This window comes from Schistosoma mansoni (genome assembly GCF_000237925.1).
Source record: "Schistosoma mansoni, WGS project CABG00000000 data, supercontig 0137, strain Puerto Rico, whole genome shotgun sequence".
Taxonomy (NCBI): Eukaryota; Metazoa; Platyhelminthes; class Trematoda; order Strigeidida; family Schistosomatidae; genus Schistosoma; species Schistosoma mansoni.
Genome location: NW_017386040.1, coordinates 321,064 through 345,392, shown reverse-complemented (window position 1 = coordinate 345,392; position 24,329 = coordinate 321,064). Strand labels below are relative to the sequence as shown.

The 24,329-nt window shown below is 38.4% G+C and overlaps 1 protein-coding gene across 1 annotated transcript in view; it reads left to right on the top strand.

Moving 5' to 3' along the window:
- Positions 1-572: 572 nt before the first annotated feature.
- Smp_005330 (methionine-tRNA synthetase, putative) overlaps positions 573-24,329 on the top strand; it is a gene marked incomplete at its 5' end in the record, with an annotated part of 28,320 nt that continues 4,563 nt past the window's right edge. The window contains 8 exons of the mRNA XM_018788853.1: positions 573-665; positions 5,909-6,020; positions 9,530-9,720; positions 13,801-13,887; positions 14,244-14,469; positions 15,199-15,338; positions 16,021-16,154; positions 20,951-21,050. Of these exons, the coding sequence (XP_018646505.1) occupies positions 573-665; positions 5,909-6,020; positions 9,530-9,720; positions 13,801-13,887; positions 14,244-14,469; positions 15,199-15,338; positions 16,021-16,154; positions 20,951-21,050 (1,083 nt within the window). The remainder of the gene's footprint in view (positions 666-5,908; positions 6,021-9,529; positions 9,721-13,800; positions 13,888-14,243; positions 14,470-15,198; positions 15,339-16,020; positions 16,155-20,950; positions 21,051-24,329) is intronic.

Here is a 24,329-nt window from a genome sequence, read left to right as displayed (position 1 = left end):
GTGTGACCAACAGAGAACTTCGAAGTCATACTCCATGATCAGCACCCAACATGGTTGCCCTTTCATCGTATCAAGGTGCCATAACTGCCTTGAAGACCGTAGAACATGAAGAACATTATTACAGAAATGTATTGGTAAGAGTAGGTGTAAGGGAGGAGTTGCAACCACCACCTCATGGGCCATTCCTCGGCGTGCAATTAATTGATGCGCGTTAGTTGTCTCTGAACTTTATAAGGGTCGGTGAACTGTTTGACGTTCATAGACCCAACCACTGAATGATTTAGCGAGATCCCTGTGATATTTCACCGGCTTTACATCCCCATCATGATGGAAAATGGCAACTTTTAGTTGCAGTGTCGCTAATATTTCCCATTCTTCTTCGATTGGAGAAGGTGGTAATGAGAACACTACCGTGGAACAATTATAAGCCTGGAGGGTAGGTACGGAAATATTGTACATAATCAACGAAGGCACTTATACTGAGGTGCAGCTACTTTTGTCATTCCACTGATTTGGTCGAAGCTGAGATGCCGGCGGATGCGTCAATGTGACCTAGTTTCGAGTCTGAATCGATGGCAGGTCAAATACGGGTTGGAATTATATTCAAAGTTGTCACGTCAACTTGGTGTATTGCAGACCGGAATAATAGTCAAGTTTACATTCATGTAGGCAATTAATTTGCCACATTATGATGTTGCGTTTATTAAAAAACTATTTGATGCTGTGAATTTTGCTGTGACTGTAACCTCTTATTCACCACGTCAGACTGAGTTACGTCTGACATCGTTGTATGCCGTAGTTTGATTCCAGCTCGAATACGGAATAGTCGCCATGATCTGGGCTAATCAACGTCGTCTGGACGAAAGATGGAAATTTAAAAGTTGTGACTCAACATGATAGGGTGGTTATTTTATAAACTTTAAATTGTTGCAAAACGTTTACGGTGTTAATCAGGATTTATGTCTGAAATACTTACTGTGTCTGATTAGAATAATGCTTTTGTTCACGTTAAGTGCTTAAAGTTGCTTATTGGCATACCAAACACTGCTCGTACTGAAAGTTTTCATTGTTGGTTATAAAGTCTTGAGGAAATATAATAAAGAATTATCTGCTGTTTTCCATAGACCAATGCCTTAATCATTCGCATCGACAAGTTTGCCAACACTAACAACAGGTGACATTAGGTTTGCAATCGAAAGTGTTCTGAAATGTTGAGACTTGACATCATGAAAAAGCACACACATATAATAAAGAAGTTCAATTTGAGTAGAGATAGACCGGAAGTAAGTTACAATTGGGTCGTTTTTATTTGCCCCTTTGGATACAAGAACAAACCAAAATGGACTGGGCAGAGAGTGAAAGGGCAATTTGTCTTATTCAATATGAAATACATGCAGAACAAAGTATATGGTTTTCAAATCAGTTACCAGAATACGATACGAACACAATAGGTTCATTATATCAATATGTCTTTCAATGCATAACCATCCATAACCAGCCAAAAACAGTCAGACGCCGTCGCGCTTAGACTGGGTATTCACAAATGAAGAATTCCTAGTTGACGACCTCTCAATCCTGGCTCCCCTGGGGAAAAGTGATCACGCCGTCTTATCATTCAGCTTTGTCAGGAAAACGGAGCTACGATATCCTACTAGCAACAAGCGCTGGAACTTCAAACGGTTGAATGTGTTAGCTTTACAGGATTGGGATGTTCACCCTCAACTTGAAGTGGATGCTCATTGGGATTTTTTGCTGCACACTGAGCATTCAGTTCCTAAAATGGTCCCAAAAAGCTACAAACAACCTCCAATCATCAAGAACCGCACTCGTCGTTTGCTAAGCCGCAAAAGGCACTGTTGGGTCGAATATAAACGAACGGACAATAACGACGCATACAGGCAATATAAACGCATAAGGAACATATGTTCAAAGGCAATAAGAGAAGACAGGCTTCAGTTCCAGACCAAGCTTATCGATAAATTCGTCTCCAATCCGAAAAGCTTATTCAGTTAAGCAGCTTCTCTTCGACAAGGTAAATCCGGAGTTTCCCAACTGCTTGGTCCTAATGGCCCGACCAATAACGACAGTGATGCCGCTAAACTTTTGGCTGAACAATACTCCCAGACATTCCAGCTGACCCACATCAACCATACTGACGAAAGCTTCACCTGCACCTGTACAGAACTTTCCGAAGTGGACCTGAGTGCTGACCTGGTTCTCCGTAAACTGCAGCACCTAAGAAAAGACACTTCTCCTGGTCCGGATATGGTTCATTCCGCTGTATTGAGGGAAGCAGCTTCAATCCTGGCGACACCACTTAGCGTGATGTTTGCACACTCACTAAGCAGAGGCAAACTACCGGAAATATGGAAGCTGGCCCACATCACACCAATTTTCAAAGAAGGTCGACGCAGTGAACCCTCAAGCTACCGACCAGTGGCCCTTCTCTCCATACCTTCCAAAATTATGGAATCCCTAATATACGACGGTATACTAGAATATTTATCATCCTCAAAGTTCTTCTCACCTCAACAGCATGGTTTCAGAAAAGGTCATTCTTGTATGACCAACCTGCTGACTGCGGTGGATAGATGGACAACCATCCTTGATCGCAAGGGGAAGGTTGACGTCATATACCTGGACTTCTCAAAAGCTTTTGATAGGGTCAACCACGCATGTCTTATCAAGAAGCTTAGACGATTGGGTATAAGACCCCCTTTGATTGATTGGCTCACTTCATATTTAGAAAACCGACACTTTAAGGTCAGGGTTAACTTCACTCTCTCTCAGGCTATGGAATGTCCTAGTGGGGTCCACCAGGGCTCAATACTAGGACCTCTTCTCTTCTTGATTTATATTAACGATCTTCCTCAACAAGTTTCATCTGAATTATTGCTTTTTGCTGATGATGTGAAACTTTGGAGAGAGATACGTAATCATAATGATATACTAGTTCTTCAGGAGGATCTGACCCGACTTCAAAGTTGGGCAGACGACAACGGACTTACCTTCAACACTTCAAAGTGCAAGGTAGTCCATCTGAGACATGTTGCAGACTATAGTTATAACTTAGGTAACTCCCGTCTAGAAGTTTCCCAAGTTGAAAAAGATTTAGGAGTGTTGGTACCCTATGACCTGAAGTCGTATGCGAACTGTGACAAAAACGCCTTTCAAGCAAACCTTGCACTGGTAACATTGAAGCGCATTTTTGGCCAGTTTGACGGTAGAACCTTCCATATAATCTTCAACAGTTTTATTCGTCCCCATTTAGAGTACGGAAACATAGTATTTCCTCCCTCCCTCCAAAAGGATAAGGACACTCTGGAACGTATACAACCTCGAGCCACGAAATCAGTTCGGGGACTCAAATTCAAACCTTATGAAGAGCGCCTCAAATCACTTAACCTTTACGCGTTGGAGTACAGGCGTCTTAGAGGTGATCTTCTTATGACTTACAGTATCCTTAATACTTCTGGTCATCCCCTTAATCATCTTCTTAAGCTTAGTCATAACACTAACCTAAGAGGTAGCACCCAGAAATTGGAGACCCTACATAGCAGAACAGACTGCAGACACAACTTCTACTCCGTTAGAGTTGTCAAGTGCTGGAATTCGCTGCCGACTGAGCTAGTCCAAGCGACCTCCCAGGAGTCCTTTAAGAGGAAACTTGACTTATTCTTAAGGACTAATGATAACATATTATTATGATTTACCAAATTCTTTTTTTCCTCTATTATCGTTCATATACCTAGGCTTTTGCCTGGAGGTATTGGTGATCCACTGCTACAAGACACGGAAGCCCGTTAAGCGAAAGCTTCTTCTATTCCGTCCTCAACCATTTGAACCATTTGAACCATTTGTGTAATCAGACATATATGGCTAATAATGCTTGATTTCGAAGTCTTAATAAGAGAAAGTTGAGAGCAATCAAGCCGGTGGTGGCTGCCGAATCGAATCCCAATTAAATAATAAGATAAACGAAGAATACAAAAAGACGTTGACAATTGACGGCTACAATAATCTAAATTGGAGCGCTACCAATAAATCAGACCTTGGAGTCATCACGGTGGTCGTACCAGATGGTCATGGTTGTGTGCAGCTACCGATAATAAAAGCCAAAAATTAGAGGAAAAATGTCTGGTGAATGTTACGTAGGGTCTATGTTACCAGTTGCTGGACCGGATTGACAAAGAAATGCACCGGTGAAGTTTGTCACTATGGCTCCTTTGTTTGAAGTGCTATTTACAAGACCGTACTTACTGTTTCGGTTATGAATATTTTTCAAAGGTTCTACGAGTTAATATTCTGCAGACAGCAAATATTGATTTGAGTAAGTTTCAAGTCTTGCGAGAATGATTGTTAATCTTTTCATACAATACAATGTAGTGATAAAATCTTTTCTTTGTAGTAGTTCATACGAATAGACCCGTACATGTTCTGGTTATTGGCAATAAAGGATAGTAGTACGTGGATGAAGACCAATTTGAAGTTTGTAACATATTACATCTGACTACTTTCCCGTAAGATGTTATCGTTTGCCGAAAATTCTATAGGTCCAACAGATTTTGTTTTGACCATAGGTTTGTTTCTGTGAAGATTCTTAGACCCCATCCATCACTCTGTGGAAGTTCATCATTATCTACTGGACACCTGCTAGTGTGTGTGTGTGTAGATATTTATGCGTTCTAAACACTCAAAGAGTGGATGTGCTCCTTTGGATATCAAATCGTAGTGATTGGTTTGCATGCGTATGAAATCTCTACTTCTGATGTACGTCCCATTTGAGAAGCAACGATGCTGTGTAAACAGCTAGTGTCCGCGCGATAGGATTGCTGTTTCTCTGAATAATTTTTGAGCTCATTTGATGACGAATGTAAATTCAGGCGAGAAGTAGACTAATTGGCGACAACTAAGGTGTGAATTGAGAGACTTCTTGCCTATTGAGAGACGTTTTGGCTAAATGTCTCATTATTTCCTCATTGTAGGGGAGAGTGGAATCATTTAGTTGGGTTGTTGTCTAAATGAACACCGTTTTTCGTTGTCCACGACTGTGGCTGTTTAAATGCGTTGTATTTGCTTGAGTCAGTCGACTCTTATTGATTGAGAACCTGTATGGTTCGTTCCTCATTGATCAATTTCATCCGAAATCTCTTAATTTTGAAGAAAAATTCTTTTTCTGTCGCAGTTGTATTGTATTTTGCTCTAATTTATTCGTATCGTCTACAGTTATTGCTTTCAATATTTTTTGTGTTCAGTTTGTTACTTACTACTAATGTGTTTGTAGTTAGATTGTTGGACGTCCAGGTCAGTTTGGAAATCGGACGATATTTAGTAGTAAGAATGTGTTGTTAAACGAAATACTGCTTGTATCTGACCTATTTCAATTGTCAGAAAGGGGTTCCTACTTTTCGAAAGTCTCTAATATCTTGTGAGGTGTGTGTATGAGTATATGTGACTGTGATGAAAACGGAGCCGAGTTTCAGTCTGTTCTGTTGACATTTTTGTCTTCATTGAACAGTCATTGAAATGAATATCGGAGCGACATTTTGAGTCACTTTTATTGTATTTTATATTTAATTAATCAATGTATTGACTGCTTGGTCTATTGTCTTCAATTTTTCAGGTTCCGAACAGTTTTTGTGGTGAATGATGATTCGAGTAAATTGTTTCAAGGAAGCTGAATGGAGTTTGTGAGTGTTACATCCATTTAGTATTAGGATATTTATAATTAACTGTTGATAACTGTATGTCTTTGATGAATATGTTATTTTCTTATGCTATCGCGTATACTCTAACTTTTGTGAAACACGTTTTTGTACTGTCATTTGTACAAATAAAAATTAAATGCCAACAGTGTTTTTTAATTTTTTTAAGGACTATTTTACTTTATTTATTGTTTTGGGATTAGTTTTCTCAACCTGTACTCCGAACGGCTGCTGGTAATCATTCACGATGTTTTGCATCTACTCGTTCTGAGAAGCCATTTTTTATTACGTGTCCAATATTTTACGTTAATGCAAGTAAGTTATTAGATATATTATGGACTTTTAATAAGCATTCTAACTAGTGCTTATTCTTAGATGAACTTTATTTGTTTATTTATTTAAACACATAAATATTGGTACAAGGAAGCACCAGATATATATGCGCCATACAAATCTCATTCGATTTGCTTGAGGGCTGTGATACTGCCCAGGTGCCCAAACTGAAGCAGGTGGTTTTCTTAGGGGCCCACACCCGGAGCCTTTGACCGAAAGATCTGATCCACAAGGCAGTGGAGCATCGTGAGGAGATGCATTCCCATAGTAGCCGGTGATCAACGATTGATTCGTACGCCATTTGTTCCCTCAGGATACTGGAGCCCATGTGCACCATTGGTTTGTAATCAGGGTTTTCCAACTCTTCTAGGTGGATCCTCTATATCCACCAACCCGGTTAAATCGCCGGACATTCGGTTTTCGTCCTCTCAATTTCGTAAACAACACACCCGCCACGAGAAGGCAGTGAGTAGGACTTCCCTGGTAGAGGCTATATATTCGCTGGCCATGTGAGAGCATCTCGAGAGGGAGAGCGGACTTTCCCCACTCTCGACCGTACCAGGGCATTTGGGGGCTTAGATGAACTAACTCCACCTATATGTAATTAAACCTTAAGAGATAGATTCCTTAATCTTGGATATATATGACTAAATGTTACTTTCTTACCAGTCTGTATCAAATGGAATTCGAAACGGAGTAAAATACTATTTGTGTGGATTTGAAGGCGATAGATATATATTGCAAATAAAATGTGTTGAATTTAGGAACCAAGATTTTCACTTACATGAAATGAGTGTATTTTGAGCATATATGTGTGTGCAAAATACATGTGGTTCGGAGATGTAGTGAAAGTGTTCACTTTTATCTTTAACATCGTTCTTTCATGAACAAAATATGGTAACCGCTGATTATTAGATAAATGGTCATTTGTACTTATGGGAAACAGCAGTAAAGTCATATATTTTTTCTTTACGTTTATTTTAAATGATATAGTTTTGAAGTCTTCACAGTTTAAAACATCTATTACGTGCATTATTGTTAACAGGAGTAATGAGATGTACTAGATATCTTCATAGGATAACTAGTTTTGCTGTTTAAAAATACTGTTTGGTGGTGAGTAGACAGGCTTCACTGTGGGTTATCCTTAATTGGGTTCTGTGGGTGATTAAACTATAGATATCGTAATGCGCTGGTAAGCAAGAGTTATTTTCTAACGCTTTGTTCTACTAGTCATTATATAACGAAGCTATCATGAGATAACGTTTTTATCATTATCTTTTTACGGTGATTGAACTGTCATAATAAAAATAATCAAATTGTAGATGAAGACTTATTTTCAATTTACACTCAGTGTAATTGGTCGGTTGTAATGATGTAGTTTCGTTCTCTGTAGGGTTTTTAAATCTTTCATCAGTCTCAACTGTCACCATATTAATTGGTGTAAAGCAGGACATTAATTCCTGTTCCTTTACTTCTGTGTCTATCAGTCGATGAGATGGTTTAAGCATTCACTTCCCGATTTCCTAATAGAGATCTTCAGTACCATGGGAGTTTATCACTTGAAAATAACATTAGATGTGAACTCTATATGTCCATACCCACTTTAAAGACGTATTTTCAATGGACGGTCACATAATACGGTTTGCATGTAAGTCGAAATAGGTGTCTTATGCTTTTTTTAGATGGGATGATTAAATGTTAAAGATCTTTGAAATTACTCGTCGTTCTTAGGACAAATGTAAATTATTGTCGACAGTTTACTGGTGTTAACTGCTAGCATTATTTCTGTTTGGGAAGCTGTAAATCTGCTGCCTACATTTGTTTTAAATTCAGTCAGTCAGTCAGTCACAACGTAGAACTTCGTACGTACGTACATCAGTTCGAGTTGCCATACCACATTAGCACAGAGATGCAGTTGTCGATTCAAATCCCATAGTGGTAGAAGTAGTTAGAGTATAGGCAGTAATCCGAAAGATTAGGGTTTGAAGATGTTATTTAAGGAGTATAATACAGTGAAATAAATTTGGAAAGAGAAAGAAGATAGGGACATGAAGAATTCAGGAGGTTAGAATTTGAGAGAACACAAAGAGTGGATGCACCTTCGCCATTGCAAACGATTTTGAGCCATGTCATTCAAGATCTCTAACCATCGATTGCTATCATCTCGCGAATCCCAACCAGGTAGTCTACACCTACCAACATGGCTCAGTCCACTTGTCAGTGACTTCATGGATTTGTGCCGCATTTTGGTCTGACCGCCCCTAGCTTTCCTCCAACCTACTCCTACACCATAAAACATTGCACGTCGGGGTAATCGGTGGTTGGGCATACATAACACGTATCCTAGCCATCTCAACTGAAGTTTCACTACTTCATATATCGATTTCCCATCCTTACCTAGTACCCGTTTCCTAACGACTTCATCACTTACTCGGTGGTCCCAGTATATACGAGCAATGCTTCGAAGACACCTATGATCGAATACTAGTAGCCTACGAATATCCTCTACTCTTATCGGCCATGTTTCACTGCCACAAAGTAGGACGAAACAAACTGCTGTACAGTAAACCCGTCCTTTGGTTGGTAGACGGATATCTCACCTACGCCATAAATGGCGCAAGTTGGCGAGAGCTAGACGAGCCTTCTGTATCCGTACTGAGATTTCGTCACACACCAGACCACAAGGGCTGATGAGACTCCTAAAATAAGTGAAGCGGTCAACACGCTCAACGACTTCACTCCCTATGATTATTTCAGGTGTCGATGCAACCCAATCCTGAAGTAATATTTTGCACTTCGAGGGGGAGAATCGCATCCCTAACATGCCTGCATAGTTGCTTATAATGGTCAGAAGACTCTGCGTTTTGTCGGCGTCTTCACCAAATAGAACTATGTCATCGGCGTATTTTGGTACAATGAGATATAAAAGCAATGCTGCATACCATTCATCCTGTCAAAGCTTGTTAGAGTATAATGTGAGAAAGCTATCGTGAGGAATAAGAAAGCGAAACAAGGCATTCAGAGGATATCAACGTAATAAGAGGTTCTAAATTTCATATAATATTAACGGTTATTGTTTCTATTAAGGTAGCATCGGCTTTGGTCTATATCCTCTAAGTTTTTCAGTCATTTTACATAGTCAGGTAGTTTTCTTTGTCTTTTCCAACCAGGTCTGATAGTAAATTTATAGAATAACGGCCTTATATTTATTTTACCTCATTATTTTTAGGTTCTTATTCTACACAATCCGCTTAAAAGGTATAAGCAAATAAGTTTATTTTCTTAAACATTATTTGGAGGATAGTTCATGTATCTAGAATAGTTGTATGAGTTATCTAGATCGCTACGGGGAGTTATAGGTTTCGTTTTCATTTGTACTCCAAGTATCGTCTAGATAGTTCGATGGTAATTCATTCGAGTTTCTCTTCTAATCACATAAATTTTCTGAAATTTTCACTCATCTCAAATCAAATATCTCTTCCAATTATTAGAACCTCATTTGGGCCATGCATATACCACATGTTTAGCTGACGCATGGGCAAGATATAGTTGTTTGCGTAATCAGCCAATACTGAAACCTTTCCAACAAGATTATATTGCGTCCACTTATTCGCCTGTGTTTGATTACTGCAATCTCAATAAAATGTTTTTATCTTGTGGGACTGATGAACATGGATCTAAAGTGAGTCGTTTGTGAAATTCACTTCATGCTTTATCCTTGATTTTAAGCTTGTTTGGTTTGCTCTTTATACTCTATCACAATAGTCCCTTCAACTTTTTTCTCATTTTTTATAACAGACACACTGGCTATTTCCACATTTCTAGCTCTTCAGTTGTGTTATATCCCCTGGCGAATTATGAATCGTAAATCTGAGGTCCATTTATGGACAAATGTAATACGCCTATTCCTATTGGATAGTTGTTAAATAAGTGACCTAAATCTGAGGTCTATTTATGGACAAATACAATATGCCCATTCCCTATTGGATAGTTGTTAAATAAGTGACCTAATCGTTTCTGTGTTCCTCTTATCATAACCTTTATTTTGACCTTGGAACTATTATTATTGATTGCTTTCCCCCTAGCTACAGCCACATTGGCCAATTACTGTACAAATGTTATTTTTCTATTTTTGATATGTGTGGTCTGTTTGGTTAGTATATATAACCCAGTATGCTTGTGAATAATGATTCATATATTGCCGAGGCTGTTATTTGTGTTCTGGACTTAACGGGTTGGGCTAGGCAGATAGGAAGGACCGAATAGCACCCAAGACTGCTCGTACGTATTTCCTGTATCATTGGACACATATATATATATATTAAGAGGGCAAATTGATACGTTATAACAAGTTGAAATAACAAAAGACCGGTAACTTGTAACTCACTTGTATATACAAGTAAAATACAAAACTAAAACGTAGAAATAGCTAGAGTATTTTTACCATGAAGTGAGTTATTTATTAGCCTCTTTACCAGGTATAGATTCATGAGTTACACTTTAAGTGTAAATGCTGGTGATAATACCCGGTTGCCAAAAACTGAGGTAGATAAAGCAGGGTTCAAGTCTGCAACTTATTATCTGAGGGTCGAATCCATTAACCATTGATCCACCTGCATAATAAGTGTGCACAACTCATCTACTGGTTTATTTCTAATCGGTTGAAGATGCAACAACAACAGTCGAAAATAGTGTATCATGGAAATGGTATGCAGATATAAAAAAACACCTAATGGTAAATATCCGTTGAAAATATACAGACAAACCATTCATATTTATTCTCCCATGTCTCTTAACAATATTGCTATTTCTTAAGTGATGTAAGTTGAACTTATACTGGCCACAGTGTCAACAGTTAGCACTGAAAACGAAACTTAGCAATTACATCTTTAGTATGAAGTGTCTAAAGAGTTTCCGTCTTTTTACGGTTTATATCACGAGCTGATCTAAGTTTCGCACAGTTATTAAGAGCTAGGAGACACTGAATAGTGGTTTCGTTCCAGTATGGGGTTCTTCAACAGTGTGTGTCTGGATCCCCACTCTGTTGGGATCTGGAACTGCTGGGTTTGATCTTCAATAGGGTGGCAAATGCGCACTTCTGAGGAGTTTTTTGGTTTATGTCAGTTTGCCGGTAAACGCTTACGTTTCACTAATATGAACAAGATCAACCTAAACCCTAACACGGATATATTCTTGTACCATATTCTTCAGCAGCAACACAAGACGAAAAGTATTGGGTTGTTTCATTATGGAGTGGAATAGTTGATTAAATTATCGGAACAACTTGGGTGTTATTTCCCGGCCTGGTGTTCTTTTCTGTTTCTACTTATATGGATGAACTGTGCAGCTTTCTTATTTTCACCTAGTTGATACTGAATAAAGCGTCTTTGCATACATCTTTTTCATTTTCAGGTTCGTCGTGCTGCAACTGTCAATAATCTTGATCCATTGCAGTATTGTAATCAAATGAGTCCTTTATTTGAGGTATTCCATTTTTAACCATTTTGAGGATGTGTATTCATGTTTGTGCCTGTACTCTCTAGTGAAAACTGGTTGGGAAATGTGAGTATCTGTAAATGTTGGTGAATGTATTTTTTGTGCATATGACAGACAAGATCACTCGTGATAAAAACGTGAACAGGTGCTGATGGACTCTGTAGCACTATTCATCCTCCTGAAAATTATTATTGTGATCAATAGTGGCATGGCTCACAATCGTTACCCTCCCTTAAATCCTAAGTTTCTAACTTCCTCATAAATTTATCTTATTAGTTCACTAATTTACATCAAATCGTATTTTCGATGCCTAACTTTTTATACAAACACTAATGCTATTACTACGTCTACTGTTTTGGGGTTTGTTCCCGAATGCCCTGATATGGTCGAGGGTGGGGAGAGTCAGCTCTTCCTCTCTCAAAATGCCCCTACACGGCCACGCGTATACAGCCACTTTCAGGGAAGTCCTACTCACTGCCTCCTCATGACAGGGGTGTTGTTTATGAAATTAAGAGGACGAAAACCGAATGTTCGGTTCTTTAACCGGATTGGTGGACACGGAGGGTCCACCTAGGGAAGTTGGAAAACCTTTATTCTAAACCAAAAGTGCACATGGGCTCCAGTATCCTGAAGGAACAAATGGCGTATAAACCAATCGCTGGTCACCGGCTACCATGAGACCGCATCTCCTCACGATGCTCCACTGCCTTGTGGATCAGATCTTTCGATCAAAGGCTCCGGGTGTGCCCCCCCTGTGAAAATCACCTGCTTCAGTTTGGGCACCCGTACAGTATCACAGCCCACGCACAAATCAAGTGACTTGTGTGGCGCATGTGTATTCGGTGCCCCTTTGTACCAATATTTATGTGTTCAAATAAATAAATAATAATTACATCTTATTGTGCTAATGGGGTATGGCAACTTGAACTGACGTACATACGCATCAGGTCTTATGTTGCTCATGATTGACTGTCCTCACATGTGATATATGCTTAGTGTTTTAATTTCAAACCCTGTCACATACGTCGTTTTAAAAAATGTGAAAATTCTGAGAATCTGTTGCTCACTTTTGTAGTATTTACGTTGCGAAAATATTGGGGATTGTTAGTTGACAGTGGTACTCTATCTTGATATCTAATCTGTGAATTATGAGGAAGGATAAATTGCTATTGGTACAAATGTTTTCTGAAAACTGATGTTTCCATCGTTAATAACATGTTCTTATTATTTAAAAGTTTTTATTGTCTTATAAAGTATATATCTGAATGTGCGTGTGTATATGTGACTGTGATGAAAACGGAGCCGAGTTTCAGTCTGTTCTGTTGACTTTTTTGTCTTCATTGAACAGTCATTGAAATGAATATCGGAGCGACATTCTGAGTCACTTTAATTCGTTTAATTTTTTTCTAACATGAATTTTATATGATGAATTAAAATGGGTCGATGTCGTCATTCGTTATGTTTTTTATCTGATGTACTTTATTCGGTACTACTGTGGTGTGGTCTACTTATATCCATATAAGTAGTATGTGGTTATGGTTAGACATAGAATGTATTTTGGCAGAAGACCGATAAGGAAAGAACTGAAATGAAGCGCAATTGGCAGGAAAATGCACGAACAATGAAATCAGGCAAGATGAACTGATATTTGCACAAGGAACAGTCAAGACAATTGATGGTTACTTTGCATATTAACTGCTCATTGTATGGTTATCAAAATTTAGTGAGATAGTCTGTGATTTGTGTCTAAATACATCCGATTGTCCCAAGTCGTGTTCTGTTCGTTACACTACTACTGTCACATTTAATGTTTAGTTTATTTGTTTATCTTACTCTTACGATATATTTCCTAGTGTCATTTTAATATACCATAAAAAACTTTTTCCAGTGTTATTTAACAAGTGTGACTGCTAAGTCGAACAGATATTTCTATCAGTTTTTTTCCAACATTCAACTATTGAAATTCCCAATTTGGTATTCTTAGTTATTAACTACAACTTTTTACTTTCATTTAAGTTGTTATTCTATTAAGTAAGGTATTTGTTCTCTGTTCGAATAAATCATATGCAGTTTCGTACAAAACATGGAATTTAGGGGAAATTAAAGGTATATGTATGTAGTTAAAAAATTATTCAGTTACTAGGGAACAGTTAAGTTGTATATGATGTATTTTTCTTTCGTTGAAAACAGGGTAGAAAAAAATACAGTTTTTGTCCTCAACTTGTTATATAGGCAGATCAAATTCTATCTATTGTCTTGTTTTTAGACTCTTTGTCATGCTACTCACGTAAAATACAATGATTTCATCCGTACTACTGAAACTAGGCATGTGAAAGCTGTTCATGAGTTTTGGGTGAGTTTTTTTTATTTTAAATTTTGTTCTTAAGTGAATGTTTCATGTATAATATGTGATATGGCTCACGAAGTACAGATTTCTATATTTTGTGGATGAAGGTTAGTGATACTACCTGGTTGCTCAAGCCGGAATAGTTGATTTGGGACTCAAAACTTCAACTTACTGGTTAGGAGTTGAACGTCTTAACCGCCAACTTTTCGAAGGCTCCTTCGGTCAAACCCTCAATGGGACTCGATCTCAGGTTTCTAGATTCAGAGTTCAGAGCGCTAGTCGACATACCACAAGACTTATTGTGCTCTCTCTCTCCCTCATATATATATATATATATTCCCCAAAATTTTCTTTCCTTGTAGAACCGTTTAAATGCCAGTGGTAATGTTTATCGAAGCAAATATTCTGGTTGGTATTGTGTTTCAGACGAAGCATTTTATACACCATGGGAAATTGATGAAACGAGTTTATCAGGAGTACCTGTGTCAAAAGAAACTGGTAATCCAGTGGAATGGATTGAAGAAGAGAATTACATGTTTAAACTGTCTTCATTTAAAAATGATTTACACAAATGGCTAGATTCAGGAGGTAAATGTTTTGTTGAATAGTGTCTGCATGATTGTTTCTGTTTTACAAGGACAACTAAAAAATATAGTTTTGATGTCTTCTTTATTGTACGTTAGACTTATTGTATTGAGTTAACTTTTAAACAATTTCTCGTTCTATTACGTAACATTTTATTACAATGATTTCTTCGTTGACATTATGGGTATAGTGTTCTTCTGTTGCTTATTGCCTAATTGAGTATTATGCTGTGAGTGTAAGTGCAATGGTGGTTATATTACGTGTGGAGTGTTCCGAAGAGGTGACAAATCAGTTGATTTGGCTGTAAAATATCATTGCGTAAGATTCACTGGTTAAGGTTGTCATATTTGATAATAGCAAAAGAATCGAGGTAGTAAAATCTAGAAAAAAAACAAGTATTCAAAGTGTTTAGATTCGAGCTAATGTATTTAATATATTTTACAAATGAGTATATTTAGGTCTCTGTGGTCATTTTTAAGCTGTGGTGCTCATAATTCCTACATATTGATTCTTACCATACAAAGAAACTTGTTTATTTTCATGATACCAGCCAACTGTTAGTGGCTTCCCTACTTGGTTGTATATCTATGTGTAATTAGATACTTTTTCAATACATCAGTGAACATCTCACATCAAAGTAAACTATCGCTTGGTATGAGTTATGTATGCCTACTATTTTTTATTACCTGTGGTTTTTTTCAATAATATATGTTTTCAATCATTTTGAAATAGTATTTCCTAAGTCGTCCAATCAATCAGTTTGGTGTAATATGGCACATAATATGGTGGGTAATTCTCAAGATATATCTATTTCAAGACCAAAAAGTCGTTCAGATTGGGGTATACATGTTCCTGGTGATAATGAACAAATTGTAAGTTCTGTCTGTAAAAGAAAACTAGATATTCTTTCCAAGTTCCATACTTTCTTAAAACTTCTTCCTTGTCCCACCTCAAAGTTCGTCTGGTTCTTATGGAAATGTAAACATGTTTTTCTCTTCTCTGAAATTGGTTTATCTCCCCTTTTTCCCTCGTAGTCTTGATTATTTATCAATTTTAAAGGTCATTTTGGCTTCATTTTTTCTATCTGTCAACTATGCTCAAGACATGTTATTTTTTAACAAGTTGGTTGATGGTTCGAATCCTTCTCTATTTACTTCCGTCTGGTCAGTAAAAAACTACTGTGATTACTTAAAGTTGGATTTCATTACTGACCAATATAAACTGGGGAACCATTGAATACTAAGTTGGCACTGGACATGTGTTTCATCCCAGTATGGGACCCTCCAACAACACGCAACCTCGACATGGATTTAAATCCAACCCCTAGGACATTTAAGCCTCGTGATTACGGTGTTTTGGGATAAGTTACTTTTTCAACGCACTTAACCAATTTGCTCCCTATTATTAGTTCAGTCGTTAGCACAGATCAATCTTAAAGCAACAGTTTACATTTACATGGAAAGATGTATACATATTATAAATAGTTGCTTGGAATTTGTTAGTTTCCAGTGTGTTCTTTCTCTATAACTCTTCTATGTTTCTTTTAAAAAATAGGTTTACGTATGGTTCGATGCTCTGATCAACTACTTAACAGTTACAGGCTTCCCATGGTCAAATGTTAATGATGGTAGTTTTAAACAATCTCTCTGGCCACCAGATGTACAGTTTTTGGGAAAAGACATAATACGGTTAGTATTATTACTATTTATTATCATCATTACTATTTTATTATGATTATCATCTGTAGTTACCTTTATGTTTTCTCGTGTTTTCATAATTAAAAAGATTCTGTAGAATTTTATTTACATTCCCCAAGGTCTCTACATGTCCAGTTAGTCATTGTCAACCTAAAGAGCCTTGGACAAGTTTGGATCAAGCCAAGTTGTCATACTACATTAATACAACAACCTGGGTGGTGGAAATACTTCATGGTTTTTTAACTGTTTGATAGGTGTGGTTTCATTTAATAATATGACCATTATTATAGATAATCAGGGCTTACTATTATTGTGTAGGACGAATTAGAAATTGTTCCGTTATAAATGCCTCCAACCATTTAATAACTACAAATAGTGTCCCACGGTATTCAGTATATAAACTTGACAGTTAGAGAAAAAATAATTAATAAAATCCCCCCTAATCACTATTGTGGACTAAGCAGGATAACGTCTTTTCAACTTCTTCATACCACTTACTTACTTACTTACGCCTGTTACTCCCAATGGAGCATAGGCCGCCGACCAGCTTTCTCCAACCCACTCTGTCCTGGGCCTTCTTTTCTAGTTCTTTCCAGTTCTTGTTCATTCTTCTCATGTCTGTCTCTATTTCTCGGCGTAATGTGTTCTTTGGTCTTCCTCTTCTCCTTCGACCTTCAGGATTCCATGTGAGGGCTTGTCTTGTGACACAATTGGGTGATTTCCTCAAAGTGTGCCCAATCCACTTCCAGCGCTTCTTCCTGATTTCTTCCTCCGCTGGAATCTGGTTTGTTGTCTCCCACAGTAACTTGTTGCTGATAGTGTCTGGCCATCGGATCCGAAGTATCTTGCGTAGACAGCTGTTAATAAACACTTGTATCTTCTGGATAATGGCTTTCGTAGTTCTCCACGTCTCTGCCCCATACAGAAGAACTGTCTTGACATTTGTATTGAAAATTCTAACCTTGGTGTTGGTTGACAATTGTTTTGAGCTCCAGATGTTTTTCAGCTGTAGGTATGCTGCTCTTGCTTTGCCGATCCGCGCCCTCACATCTGCATCTGATCCACCATGTTCACCAATGATGCTGCCCAGATATGTAAAGATTTCCACATCCTCCAAAGCTTCTCCGTCAAGTGTAATTGGATTGGTGCATATTGTACTGTATCGGAGAGTCTTGCTTTTCCCTTTGTTTATATTGAGACCTACTGCTGCTGAGGCTGCTGCTACACTGGTCGTTTTCTCCTGCATTTGTTGTTGCGTTTGTGATAGAAGAGCCAGATCATCCGCGAAGTCTAAATCGTCAAGCTGCATCCTGCCTGTCCACTGTATCCCGTGCATTCCTCCAGATGTTGACGTCTTCATAATCCAGTCGATCACCAGGAGAAAGAGAAAGGGTGAGAGTAGGCAACCTTGCCTAACACCGGTCTTTACCTCGAACGAGTCGGTGAGTTGTCCTCCGTGGACGATTTGGCAGTTTAGTCCATCATAGGAGTTCCGTATGATGTTGACTATCTTCTCAGGCACGCCGTAGTGTCGAAGAAGCTTCCATAGTGTCGTCCTGTCCACGCTATCAAATGCCTTCTCGTAGTCGATGAAGTTGATGTACAGTGATGAATTCCATTCGATTGATTGTTCCACAATGATACGTAGAGTTGCGATTTGATCTGTGCACGATCTATCCTTACGAAATCCAGCTTGTTGATCTCGAAGTTGAGCGTCCACGGAATCCTTCATCCTGTTTAACAATACTCTGTTGAAGACTTTTCCTGGTATTGAGAGGAGAGTGATGCCCCTGTAGTTGTCGCACTTGCTCAGATCGCCTTTCTTTGGTATCTTGATGAGAAGTCCTTCTTTCCAGTCTGTTGGTACATGTTCTTCGTCCCAAATCTTACTGAAGAGGATGTGGAGTATCTTGGCAGTTGCTGTTACATTTGCTTTCAGTGCCTCTGCCGGGATGTTGTCTGGTCCCGCTGCTTTGCCACTCTTGAATTGTCTAATGGCCATGCTGATCTCTTCAATTGTTGGTGGGCCAATATCGATTGGGAGGTCTGTGGGTGCTGCTTCGATGTTGGGTGGGTTCAGTGGAGCTGGTCGATTCAAGAGTTCCTTGAAGTGTTCTACCCACCTGTTTCGTTGTTCTTCAATATCGTTGATTACTTTGCCTTCCTTGTTTTTCACTGGTCTTTCTGGTTGACGGTAATTTCCAGCAAGTTTCTTTGTTGTATCATACAGTTGTCTCATGTTTCCCTCTCTTGCAGCCTTTTCCGCTGTCATCGCTAAATCTTCCACATATTTACGTTTGTCGGTCCTGATGCTCCTCTTCACTTGCTTGTTTGCCTCTGTGTATTCGGCTTGTGCCTTGGCTTTTTCTGCTCTTGTTCGGCTGATATTGATTGCTACCTTCTTGTTCCTCCTTGCTTCAATTTTATCCAGTGTACCAACAGTGATCCATTCCTTGTGATGGTGCTTCTTTTGGCCCAGAACCTCCTGACATGTTGAAACGATTGCCTCCTTGATACCTTTCCAGCTGCTCTCTATGGTGGTTCCCTCTCCATTGAGTAGGTCATGAAAGGCCTCGAACCTGTTGCTGAGGGCTATGTTAAATTCGTTGAGTTTGTCAGCATCTCGAAGAAAGGCCGTGTTAAACTTTTGTGTTGTTGTCCGCGCCATTGTCCAGTGCTTCTTGAGTTTTAGTTTCATCTTGGCGACCAGCAAATGGTGATCGGATGCTATATCAGCTCCTCTTCTGGTTCTCACATCCTCCATCGTCCTCCTGAACTTTTTGTTGATGCAGACATGGTCGATTTGATTTTGTGTAGTGTGATCCGGTGAAATCCAAGTGGCTTTGTGTATGTTTTTGTGTGGGAATATGGTGCCACCTATGACCAGTTTATTGAAGGCACATAGGTTTGCAAATCTCTCACCGTTTTCGTTCCTTCCTCCCAGTCCATGTTGTCCCATGACGTCTTCGTATCCAGTGTTGTCCTTTCCAACCTTGGCATTGAAATCTCCCATTAGAATGGTCAGGTCCTTGGTTGGGCACTTCTCGAAGATTGACTGCAGCCTATCGTAGAATTGGCTTTTAGCGTCTTCATCGTAGTCGTTGGTCGGCGCATAGCATTGGATGATGTTCATTGTAATGCCCTCTCTCTTTGTTTTGAAGGAGGCTTTGATGATCCTCGGTCCATGAGATTCCCATCCTATAAGTGCATTTTGTGCTTTTCTAGACAGCATCAGTGCCACTCCTTGTGTATGTGGGGCATTTTCTTCTTCATGACCGGAGTATAACAGAAGTTCCCCTGAAGACAGTCGTTGTTGTCCAACCTGCGTCCAATGTGTTTCACTGATTCCAAGCACTTCCAGGTTGTATTTCCTCATTTCCGCAGAAATTTGGAAGACTCTGCCGGTCTCCCACATTGTCCGGACATTCCATGTACCTATAAAAATTGTCGCTCTGGTTGTAAGAAGGTGCATCGGCCTCATGACTTCCGAAGGAACTCGGCTTTCATCATGAGACGTCATTTTTCCTTCTACTCCCAGGGCAGAGTTTGAATGGTTTGAATGATTTTTTCTGGTTAGCGTTTTTTTAGCGAGTTGATTTTCTACGGGATGGGGTCGCTAACCCCATGCCCAACCCTCCTCCTTTACCCGGGCTTGGGACCGGCAGTAGCCCCTGGAGGAGCTACAGGCGGAGTTTTCTTCATACCACTTAGTGTTTAAATGTCCCTTTGTAATATGGCTCTCGTATATTTTGCATAGCCGCATATAAAGTTGAACTTTACTACTCATATTTGAGTGTAGTTAGGTACCTTTTTCATTAGTATATCCGTTATCATATATTTTTGTTCCTCCTAAGAAGCTTGTATTGATAGAGTGTCATATTTCGAGGTAATTTTCTGCAATCTTCTCTAAGAGAGTGAAGGGTAACTATATCAGTCATTTAAGTTTGTGTTTACTGGTTAGTTAGTCATTGGAAGATATTTTTTCCTTCAAACGAAATGAATTCCTGCGTAAACAATTACTACTCAGTTATTGGTATTCAGAAAACTAAATTTTGTGGCCATCTGGATTCAGTAGCGGATGATATCGCATTGGGTGTTACGATCGAAAGTGATAAATCTCCTAACTGAACGCTTAAATTGGTTTCCTAGGCTCTTCTATAACCCCAGGCTAGATCTACACGCGAACTTGAACATGAGAGAAAAGGCGCTAAATGTCTAAAAAAACGCTTTACTCCAAGGTTCGTTTATGAACAGAAAATTTAGGGTATTTATAGCATTTCAAATTGCCTTGGGTTTCTGAAACCCTACTAAACATAGTAGCAGGATAGGTAATCATCCAATCGGAAAAGTGATCCGTGACTTCACTTTCTAGATGTTTCTAAGAGACTTCTGTTCAGTACTGATTGGATAAAATGTTTCATCCCCTGGGCTTCTTCCTAGGAATGTTCTGGATCTCCTCAACAGAAAAGTACTGGGTTCGAACCCCAATATGTAACATTAACACAGGTGTGACAAGAACATCTAACTGATGGTACCCAGGCAGAAAAAGAGCGCGCATCCTGTATTCCACTACTAACCACATACTAAATGTTACTTAAGTTCTTGCTTTCTTGTATATATGATTTTTACCGCCGAACTTTCTTCAACGTATTTGTGTAGAGAAAGAGAGAGAGAGAGTTTGAGACACTACAAAAGGTATCTATTACTAACCTAATAGTGTATATTGTGGTACTGTTAATCAATAAAACCAGTTTATTCCTTTCTCCATAAATTTTACTTCTCAATAGATTTCATGCAGTTCTCTGGCCTGCTTTATTAATGGCTGTCAATCTACCGTTGCCACGACTTCTAATTTGTCATCATCATGTACTTGTGGATAATGTTAAGGTAATTTTTCTTCTTTTTTTCGTAGGAAAAGTATATTAGTTCATGAGATGAAGCAGTGGTTTATTATTATTAATGGCTTTATTCAATATTATATTTTGGTACAATATAGAATTCTCAGCACGAGGTATTTCAACAAGTTTTTTTTGCCAAAAAACAAAAAAGGTGAAAAAAAGAATCTGTACAACTTATAAAATTTGAGACATGCTTAAGAATACAGGTTATTGACTAGGTTAACTCTAACAACCTGTTCGTCACAGAGTATATCTGCTAGGTAGGGTATCAAAGAACTTTTATAGATTTGCTTGCGTGCATGAATTTTAATGCATTTACGTCTCGTTCTACCAGAAGATATACAAATAAATAGATATGAATGAAGTAGTAGATGGTTAGTATCTGATAAGATAACACCTGCCAGGAGTTAGCAAGACTTAAGATGTCTATCCACAACCAGACTAATAATGGCCTCAAAAGATTCACCACACACCTTGCTAACTGACTTCAGCACTCTCCGCAATACAGAAAAGTCTTTTCTCAAAATCTCAGAAAAGAATAATGGAGAACAGTAAAGAATGATAGGTAATATGCAGGAATTAACAAATTGTAAGAGTAAATGGCGAGTAATCCCAAAGGCATGCAGCCTCTTTATGTAGTAAGTCAAACAGCAAGCTTTTTTCGATAACAGTAAAACATGAGAAGATCAAGAGAGATAAGAGGAAAAGCAACACCAAGATAATTGACCTTCGAGACTGTGTTTATCAAGGAGTCTCCAGTGGCACAGGCATTATGGGATCCCAGAATAGTGTATAGGTGCTGTCTATGTCTCAGGCTAAAGTTAATGACTTGACATTTAGATGGATTAACTAAGAGACCATTACCAACAGAACACCATTCAATACGAGACAAAAACTCGTTCATTTCTATGGGATGTAAAGAAGTAGAAATTGGCATACATACAGTGAGGTCGTCAACATATTTCACAAAAGTGTTTCCTGTGGAAGATGGCAGATCATGCAAAAAAAAGAGAAGAGGAGAGGTGAAAGAACAGCTCCTTGTGGCATACCATTAGATAGTACAGACGTTGAACACTTCCCTCCAAACACAGTATTCTGTTCTCTTCCAGAAATGTAGGAAGATAGTCAATTGGTTATCCAGCCGTCTGTGTTGACACTGATTAGCTTGTTAAGTAAGAGGTGTCTTGGGATCGAGCCGAAAGCCGAAGTATAGTCCAGGCTTGACAGTGATCAGGTCGTTCCGTATTCAACCACTAAGTTTCAGGTTCGAACCCCACTCTGTCTAATTCAGTCCAAACAGCGGAGTAGAGTATCATTAAGCCTCATACCTGAAGTGTGTCTCTAAGTCAAGTATCCAAATATGTGCATCTAGTAAATGGGTTATTAATGATAATGTGTAATGCCAGTCAGTCAGTCATATGCAACGTAAGACCTGGCACATATGTGCATCGGTCCAAGTTACCACACCACATTAGCACAGCGAGACACAGTAATCAAGATGAACGTTTATGTGTTGCGATAAGTTAGAAATTATTAACACAACACATATACATAGTCTTCAATCGCCCATTCGCATCTTTCGGTGTATTTGTGGTGTATGCTACTTAGGCTGACAGGTATAAGCAGTGTGTAGCAGTAATCAGAATTGGGATATCTGCCAGCAGAAGACTGAAATCAGGAGAACCTAAAGGAAATCGGAAAGCAATCGAAATAACAGAATTAGGGGGATAATGGAGTATATAGAGGACAACGCAAAGAAGATGTGCAAATCATGTATTTAATGATTTTCATATTTTACTAAGCCATTGTGTAATTTTGCATTAAGCAATAAACTCATTTTCTCTACTCGAGTTTTGGTTTTCTACATATTCTACCATCTGAAATGTCTTCTCGTCTGGTCTCCAAGTGTTCTGCCATCGCCGTGCTTTCAATGCACTAAAACTATTCACTCCGTCTGACAATTGTTGCAACTTTGATGCTACGTTCCACCATATACTACTTACGAACAATCCTGTGAGTAGCGTCCACTACAGTAACAGTATCAGTAGTAATAATAGAAAAGATGTAAAGGTATAACAAAACTTCGCGACTTAGTATTTAAGGTAAGACAAAAAGTGAATAAATCTACAGCAATACAAACAATTCTAAATCATGTCCCTTAAAGTCTTAACCACGTAATATGCACCTACTTATTATGTCCTTAAAGAAACTGATGCACTCTGGTGGAGCATATGATGACTGCATTAGCATACTTGGGTATTTACTTAAGATCCTTCATTACGGATGATTGTATAACAAATGATATTTTTTCTCTGATGAACTATTTTCTTAACCTGTAAACTAGGATTTTGTACAGTCACTTGTCAACAATGATACTTTGTTTTTCCATCCATTGATTGGTTGTAGCCTGTAAAAGATGTAGGGAAAAGTTATTGCAAATCTTAGGTATGATATAACTTACTTTCACTTATGTCATTCCTGATTAAATATGCTTCCACATCTACTAGTTGGGTGATGTTGATTAGTAGTGCTACACAATAACTGTTATTCGATTACTAGTCGATCCATTTTAAAATAACATCGATGACAGTTTTCCCCTAATTCATATTTTTGACAGCAACATTTGCTGTCGCCGCGAGTGGTTGTCATTACTTGTAGTTTTCTATGTTTTGTATATCTAAAATCGATGTGTATTACTACATAAAAACAGAGTTGTTTCTTTTTGACTCCCTGACTTCTGTACGGAATATAAAGTTATTGTGAAAGTTTTGTTTTCTTTATTTCTATCAGTGTGTGGATTATTAACGTTGAAGTGTTGATGCATGATGGACATTCGGTCTACTTAAGTTCCTTTATGTTGTGTGCTGTATTAGCAGAATTTTCAGTCGTTCGTAAGTATAATCTATCTTAAGCCAGTCAGAAACCTCACTACTTTAATCGGTTTTGCTAAAATACTGATATTCGACAGTACAAATTTACGGCAAATAAAGAAGTAGTCTCTGATAGTGTTTTCCAAAGTAACAATGAATACTCTCCATTAAACCATCTAGTCCAGAGAACAGTACATCACCAAAAGAGAGAATGATCTAGTGGAAAAGTTTGAAAACTTTAACTGAATAAGGTATTTTTGGGAACATATTACTCAGTTAAGGGTTTACAGATGACCTGATACCATTGGATAAAGTCTCTGAGTTTTAGTTATGTACGGAGGAGATTTTCTTGGTTTTAGATGGGAAAGAGTGGTGTTAGACCTTAGGTACAATATGGC